Source organism: Rhipicephalus sanguineus, unplaced genomic scaffold, assembly GCF_013339695.2.
Source record: "Rhipicephalus sanguineus isolate Rsan-2018 unplaced genomic scaffold, BIME_Rsan_1.4 Seq225, whole genome shotgun sequence".
Lineage (NCBI taxonomy): Eukaryota > Metazoa > Arthropoda > Arachnida > Ixodida > Ixodidae > Rhipicephalus > Rhipicephalus sanguineus.
Window position 1 is genome coordinate 670654 of NW_023614810.1, and position 8563 is coordinate 679216.

The 8563-nt window shown below is 46.3% G+C and overlaps 1 protein-coding gene across 1 annotated transcript; it reads left to right on the plus strand.

Annotated features, from left to right (window-relative positions):
- Window positions 1–7286: 7286 nt before the first annotated feature.
- LOC125756168 (uncharacterized) lies at window positions 7287–8114 on the plus strand. The gene is made up of 2 exons (XM_037646502.2): window positions 7287–7556; window positions 7731–8114. The coding sequence occupies exons 1-2, from the start codon at window positions 7374–7376 to the stop codon at window positions 8112–8114; spliced, it is 567 nt and encodes a 188-aa protein (XP_037502430.2). The 5' UTR covers window positions 7287–7373.
- Window positions 8115–8563: the final 449 nt, after the last annotated feature.

Genomic DNA, 8563 nt, shown 5'->3' on the forward strand with positions numbered 1-8563 from the left:
AACAGAACTTTTGCAATCTATGGCAAAACCTTGCACCTATTTACATTATATGATGACATATTTATTATATGGGAACATGGCATAAGCACACTAAACACATTCATTGACCATTTTAACAAGTTTCACCCTAGTACTCAATTTACCATGCATCATTGTTCTAGCGAAATTAACTTCCTAGACATCAATGTATCCATTGAAAGAGGAAAAAGATGGCGCTCTGCAGAAAACCAAGATAGCCAAGATTACGCTAGTCATCACCCGACACTGCAAACAAGGGATATTTGCAGGATAGGCAAAGCGTATAAGAAAGATTTGTGGTGACAACGGTGACTATGTTTACCACTACAGCAATATAAAGGAAGCATTAGCTGAAAGAAATTACCCGCAAAGCGCCCTAAACAAGGTCTACAACAAAGTGTGTCAACTACATAGAAAATCAGCACTTGCTATAAGAGCCCCTAAAACACAGCCCAACCACCCGCTAGCATATATAACAAAATACTCAAATGCACTCCTAAACGTAAACAATATCCTGCGCAAGTATTATCCGACATTAGCTAGCAATGAGTGAAAGAGTTTCCCAGAGTACCAAAGGTTGTGTATCGCCGTAATAGAAACTTAAGGGACATGTTAGTGCATGTAGAAGTAAACCCTCATTCTACTGCCAACATAATACCTTGTCCTCTTCCAAGATGTAAGACTTGCAAACGCCTTCAAAATGAAGTTATAGTTAAAAGCACCAGAAGTGATTATGTCCATCATACTGCTACGTGATTATAATGGTGCAAGAGGGGGAAATACGGAACTATTAATTCGGCAAACATGTGGGCCGGAAAATGAAAAGTGAAGGTGCAAGCAATTCACGCTGTCAGCAATTCACGATGGCAGTCGTCGGCCATCGAGTAATCTGATCAGTGGTAAGGCGCATCGACATTTATACATGTTGCAATGAAGGTTCCAGCCTTATCGTTGGTGGCTGCATTAGTTGCAGAATAAGCTGCACTGTTCGCATTGTGCACTCAAGATTTAACGTTCATCAAAAACGTGGTGGATCGATGTGGACAATCTCGGCCACGGCTTTAGGCAGTGATCATTACCTATTAATTACACGATTCCCAGTTTACCCAAACTCCATAAAAGAAAAAGAATTTACTTGGACCGACTGGGATTTTTCGCAGAGGCCACTCCTCTTCTTCTATTTGCCCCGAGCTTGATGCATGGGTAGAGCAAATGAAGAAAGATGCTTCCAGCTAGCCGAAGGCCATCATCACAGACCTCCCAGTGAGAATAGACAGCAGACTAGCCCATCTCATTGAAGCTACACAATCCTAAGTAGCTCGATGGATGAGTCAGCGCCTGAATAGAAGTCTTTGTAAAAGGATATCCGAGATTAATAAACACATTCAGGAACACCGCAGCGTCCTTAACGAACAGTAATGGGATGAAGTTTACAACTGCATAGATGACCAGATGCGTGACGGCAAATTTTGGAACCTCCTCAACCAACTCCTTGGCAGCAACTGTAGCAAGTCCAACTAGAGGCATCGCCTGAGACGCATCCTAAACTTGGCCATTAAGGATGCCTCAGAAGAAGCCATCGTGGATAACCTCATCCACAGGTATCTTCCTACGGGACCTGTAGCGACACACCCGGATTATAAAGGCTCTCTCAACCCAAAGCTTGAGTCTGAATTCAGCACAGAAGAAATCAGAACAGCACTGCAGGACCTTGGGAGATCTGCCCCAGGTCCTGACGGCATTACAAACTCCTGCGCCATTTGATGACCCCTCAATGAGGTACTTCACTGATACAATCCATGACAACTGGAATAATGGTAATATGCCTGTTGAACGGAAGACATCGCATACCACATATTTCCGAAACGCGGCTAAACACCTAGTACAGACAACCCACACTCTATCTCACTAACGTCACGCCTTGGCAAAGCCATGGAGCATGTAACACTCCGCACAGTATGATCGGCATTAGAGCCAAGCTCTCAACACAAGGCACCACGATTGTAATAAAGCTACAAATCCTGTACAATAACACTTGCGGTATGAAAGCCATCTCCTGCCTTGATTTGGAGAAAGCCATTGACAAAACTGCACATTCATTCGTACTTGAAACGATATCGAACCTTAACCTGGGCACCAACTTCTATAACTATGTGAAATGCTTCCTATCAATTCTGAAAGCAGGGGACCTATCCTCCGAGGAGGTAGAACTAGGTGCATGCGGCACCCCAAGGTTCAGTCATTTCCATATCCCTGTTAGACATGGCTATGAATGGACTGGCCAGGGAGCTGGACAAAATAGACTGCATTGAGCATACCATATACGCAGATGACATCATCTGGGCGACCAGCAGTCGTGGGGGACATAGAACAGGCGTTGCAACTTGCAGCCAATACCATTGAGTCCTACCTCCTTCCCACCGGGCTCAGACGCTCGCCTGCTAAGTCTGAACTGTTCCTTTACCGCACTGTCAGGTGGGGTTGAAAGCACAGTGATTGGCAGGAATCCCATCAGAGCATTAACCTGCGTACCAGCTGTGGTGCAGAAATACCCAAGGTCAAGCATTTAGTCCTGTGTATGACATAGTATCAAACTTCTACAGTCCACGCTCTACCAACTGAGCTATCGACGGGACGGTCTGTGTATGACAATTGAGAAAAAATGGCACCAATAATGTAACTGTCAAGAAGCTGGTTAGCAAAACCAACAACGCCAACATGCTCAAAAGAGCTCCCAACAAACACAATGGAGTAAAGCAAGACAACCACATCCATCTGGCACACTCCTTCGTCCTTTCTTGCAAGTAAACAAACACTCACCAAAGTTGCAACGAAAAAAAAAAAAAAAAAACTCCTTCGTCTTCTGCCATTTCTTGTACATTGCTGCTATGCACAACTGGTATAGGAATAAAAGAGACAAACACAATGCACTCATTAAAAGCAGTCACAAGTGCCATTGGCATTCCCTGCAGCACCAGTACGGATCGGCTACTGCAGCTTGGTATCCACAACACCCCAGAAGAAATTGCCAGTATTTTATGCTTCGTAATCCCTATTGTGTCATAATAAAAACTGACTGACTGATTGATTGATTGCAGAGGCACAGGAGCACTCTCAGATCACACGCCTATCCTCCACTGAGACGGGCAGACGTATCCTCAAGAAACTTGGCTACACAGAACAATCATACTATAGTGACTAAGTAGCAATTCCACCAAGTGTGAGAGAGCTTATAACGGCAATGCAAATGCCCAGAAATGTTCATCTGGAACACAATTACCCAAAACGCAGGGCCCAGGACGCCACTATCCTCAGGGATTACCGACACAACAGCAAAGCCTGTTTCATAGATGCCTCCTCGTATCGAAGCGGTCTCAAATTCATTGCAGTTGTTATTAACCACAAAGGTGAATGGACTAACTGTACCTCGGTTTACACCATGGACCGGCTCGTTGCCGAGCAGGTTGCGATTTCGCTCACTATAGTCACCAATGTGGAAGTGATTTTTATTGACTTTAGATCTGCAATCAGGTCCTTCACTAATCGCAGAATTGCCCCACAGGCCTTACGCATTCTCCAAAACAGAATTTAGTCATCGTACGCTCAGCTGGTTCCCGTTCACATTGGGCAGATCCCTGGCTGCCCGTCAACTACGATGAATATGTTCACAGTACTGCGTGCACACTGATTGATCGCGCAAGATACTGGCCGATTCGAGGCCATGCAAAACAGAGACGTGCCATCCACCTATAATGAAATCACCAAGCACTTCTACATCTCGCGTTGCATCTTCCCACCGCCTAGCCCAAAGCTAAGCAGGCCTCAAGCACTTACTTTAAGGCTATTACAATCAGAGTCTTACCCAAATCCGCACATACTGTACGTCATATACCCAGAAATCTACCCTTATGATATATGCAACCACTGCAAACTCACCAAGGCTACTCTTAGACACGTGCTCTGGGAGTGCACCACTATGTATAACGATGCTAACCCCGATGCTACTTCAGGAAGATGGGACGCTGTCTTGCGTAGCTCAAGCCTAGGCAACCAGAAATGGGCCATCCAGCAAGCCCGCGATGCGGCTGTCAGGCTAGGCCTTTCAGTCCCAACGAGGAGGCCCTAAAGGCGTTTGTGCACACATTGCAGGACATTAATAAGGTAATTCTATTCCGTTACTTTCCTTTCTACCCTTGGACATGAATACCCCATCCCACACCTTTCTTTTTCACTGCCTTTTCCTTTTCCTTTTGACTTGCCGGCCCCTCTTTCTCCGTCATAACCACCCCCACTTTCGCAGTTGCCCTTTCGTCCTCATTTTTGGGTTGGAGGAGAGGGTAAAAAGCATATCCACACCACGCTAAGGAAAGCAGTTGCAACCTTAAAGAAGACAGGTCCACTTGTCGAAAAGTCGGCTTCAGCGATGCCTCGTGTTCAGGTTCTTCTCATAATAAAAGAATACTAATACATAACAGAAAGAGAAGAGAGCTAGACTGCCAGGAGAGAAGTGTGGAGTCTACCTCCAAGCAGGAACAAAGACTCATCTATGTGTGTACAGTGGCTCACATGAGAAGCCAAAAACAGATGGTCTGAAAACTATACCTTGAACTTGGTGCCTAGTTTGGGCAGAGCCAGTGTTGCAAGAGCTGTTCTTATTAAGATACGGAAGAGCAGCCTAGGGCCAAGTGATATCAGGTCACTACTGCCACTTTTACATCTTTTGAAATGGCTAAAAACAGAATGAGCACCAGCAAAGCATACTCAAACACAGCTCTTCAGCCCTACTTTCTCCATGAAGTTGGATCCCACCCACTCCACGAGGTTACGACTGAACTTGCAGCATGGGCACCTGCACAATAAAGGTTGTCTTTTTGCACATCAAAGTACATTCTCATACATGAGAATTACAAAGAGTGTTCATTAGTTCAGCTCTAGGGTGAAAAGGATACAAGGTTCGTACAGGTTTTGACAGCCCATACTCAAGGGTGTTCAAGGACTTTCAAGCCTATTGAAGGTTTCTCAAAGATGTAAGGCAGTGGAAATTTTTTCGAATAACTGTTTCCAAAACAGTGTGATAATAACTATTGGGGTTTCACGTCCCAAAACCACGATATGATTATGAGACGCTGTAGTGGAGGGCTCTGGAAGTTCAACCATGGTGTTCTTTAACGTGCACTGACATCACACAGTACATGGGCCACTAGCATTTCGCCTCCATCGAAATGCGACCGCCGCTGCTGGGATTGAACCCGCGACCTTCGGGTCAGCAGCCGAGCACCATAGCCACTGCTCCACCATTCATTCTATAAGCAAGTTTGACAGGTGCGAGTGACAAGCAGTGTACACAAGGCAACCTAGGAAGCCAAGGCTCCTAGACTGTGCGACATTGGCCTTCTGCCACGTCTATTGCTTGCGCTAACCTTTGGTCATTTCTTAATTTCTGTACATGCCTTCAATAACCGTGCTTTTATCCTGCCTATATGGTCCTATTCTTTTCACTTATGTTTGTTTTTTATTGCTAATTCAATCTCTCAATCTCGATCAGTATTACATGGTGCATATGCATGGTGAAACAGAGCTAAGCAAGCACATGAGATACGCCGCACAAACAAGAAAAATGCATGCTTCTCAAGGGTTCCATTTTCTTTTTTTTCATCAATACACTTCAATCTACAATGCCTACAAAATTTGTTACCAACCGTCACCAACTGAGAGCGCACTAAACACGTTGCAGTGCTGTCTGGTAAACTGCGGCACTCGTATCAAAACTTGAGAATGGAATGCGTCTGCCGTCTCTCGCAAGCAGCCGCAATTTGCATTGAGACATGGAGCGTGATGCCACTTCATAATGTAGGCAAATGCGATATTCAAACCTGAACATTTGCGAAATTGCCACCGAGTGAGAGCCTTTAATCCAGCTTCTGTAATGCGCAAGGAAGCTGTTCCTACTAGTTGATCAGATAATATCCGTAGTAGTAATCACTTAGGCCAAGAGGAAAATTGGACGAGTTCGTTCAAGTTAACCATGTCGAACTGTAGTGCATGAAAACTCACGATCGGTACTCACTCGCGCAGCAAACATTTCCTGCTCGCGCAGCGATCGTTGGTGAGCCTCTTGTGCCCCAGTTCGAAATGTTTATCACGCTCCGAATCCACATCGTAAGAACGACAGCATATTGTCACGCTTTCTGGTATTCAATTGATAGACTCGGCATTTCTAGCTGACAGAGACAAAGCTCGCAATAATGGAGATCACTACTTACTCAATTGTGGCAAGGCAGCGCAATGCAGCATCCTCGCCTTCGACGTCCATGTTGTTCGAGGCAGCCACGACGAAGTCGCTACGGAGCACCGGTTCGCGTACTACGTTGTCGAAACGAAAGCTGCCCGACTCGCGGTCATCGTCGTCGGTGTAGAGACAGGAGACGAAAGCCCAAGCCCGTTCAAGTAGTTCAAGCGTGCATCAGCCGGTGGAGCGACCGTTCCAAAAAGCACCGCCAAAAATAAAGAGAGATTTTGTCCCTAGGTCACCTAGGTACCTAGCTGACGGCAACAAAAGGATTCCCCGACAGCCGTCACGAGAGGGCCACCCAAACGCTATAGCCGAAACATTAATAAACAGGAGTTTATCGTAAGGCTTTTCTTGTTGTACAAAAAGCAATGATTTCTTTTATTGTATTCAGACGTAGCAGTAGTTAGCGTGTTCGCCCTTTACCACTTTTCTTAATATTAAACCGGAACTTCCGCTTGTGTACCGTTTAGGCTACGGAAACACGCGCGCGCTCGATATACGAAGCACCTCTTCGACAACAGATTATTCTGAAAGTCTGCAGCTGACAATGGGTGTATGACATAATTTGTCTCATAAACGAGAAGAGGCAACTGTTCGTGGTGTAACTTTAAAGCAGTTTCCATCTCATTTTTTGATTGTGGGACTGCAAACCAACGCGCGCGCCGCGCGTATTCCATTGCCGTCTATGGCGGTCGCGCCCTGTTTTTCCTCTAGCTACATGGCCGCCGGCGGCTTCACTTGCTCCCGTTGGCGGCGGCCGGGACTGCCACTCCAGAGGTTCTATTGGTCTATAATAACCCTAGCTTATTTTACCAATTCAAGATGTTCGCCTATTGTGAATGGCAAGAAAATAATTTTTAATGGAATTGCTGATATTCTGGATGACATGAAAATTATGCATTGAAATTTGACTTGATACATTCTTTGCGTCAAACTTAGCGCTCCTCTTTTAGTGCATTAGCAACGCTGCGTGTCATGGCGGTGTCAGTAAAGCTCGTTATTTAAATGTCTCGAATCTCTCAATGCTGTTGTCTTTCTGCTCTGTATTAGCATAGATAGCACAATGGACGCTAGGAAAGAGCTTGATGGTCTAACCTTCAAAGAGATGAGGTTCAAGATGTGCCGCTTCCTCGAAGAGCAAGGCGTCGTTAATGATCTTCGCGCGCGCCTGCGCTACAAGTTTGTCGAAGCGCTCACGATCACTACGCAAAGCGCCCAGCGCTCTTCGCGCACGCTTCTCCATCAGGTGAGCGCATCACTCGGATATTTCAAATGCAGGAAGGGTTTTCCACTCAAAATTGGCCCGAAAGCAACGGCAGCTGACAGTGAGCGGCGCTATAAATGTCCACGGATTAGTCTGGATCGCCACAACCAACCCTGTCATACATTTACCTTCAAGCGTTTCTTTTGCTCTTGCCAGGTGATCTTGTGGTTGATCCAGGACTACCTGTCGAGCCAGGGCTACGAATACGCGCTGTGCACGCTCGCCTGCGAGTCCGGCGTGAACCAGGAGCCGTTCTCTGTACGCGACGTGGAGGAGTTGCTTCGCCTGCCGCACTGCGACGGCCACTCGGTGCTTCAGCGCATCGTGACACGCATGATGAGTCGGCCGGAGACCGCCTCGGCTCAGACCTCCGTAGCTGCTATGCAGGGTGAGCACGCGAAAAAAGAAAATTATTGCACAAATGTCAAAAGCACCACTTTCGCCGCACTTGGCAAAAGCACATGTAGCGCCTTGAAATTCCCGCTCAAACCCGCCGGGGCGTCACAGAGTTTAACGGCCAACACAATTCTTTATCGGTAAAAATTGGTTACGTTGTCTTGTAAACAAACACATGCGGTTGGGCGAGTTGGTGATTCACACACATTTTTAGCGCTAAGCGGGAGAGATCAAGAAAACTTGATAAAAAGGCAGTGGTGCCACCTTTCCCCAGAAAAAAAAAAAAAAAAAAGCCGGTTCTTCAGAGAGGGGGTTTACAGGAGATTAAATTAATTTATGCCATTTTAAGTCTTTGGCATGCAGTGCCATTTCATGTAGCCTTGCCTGAGCGACAAAAACAATGTACAGTACGGTCCACTCTTAGAGGGAACACGCGAGCGTGTGACCGGCTGTCCGCGGAGCGCTAACTGCTGGCGAGATTTGTAAATGCTGCGCATGCGTATAGATTCATTGCGGCGGTTCGTGCCCCGCGTCATCTGCTCCTTCCATGCGGCAGCGCTCGGCGTGCGCTGACCCTTATCGCTTTTGTTTTC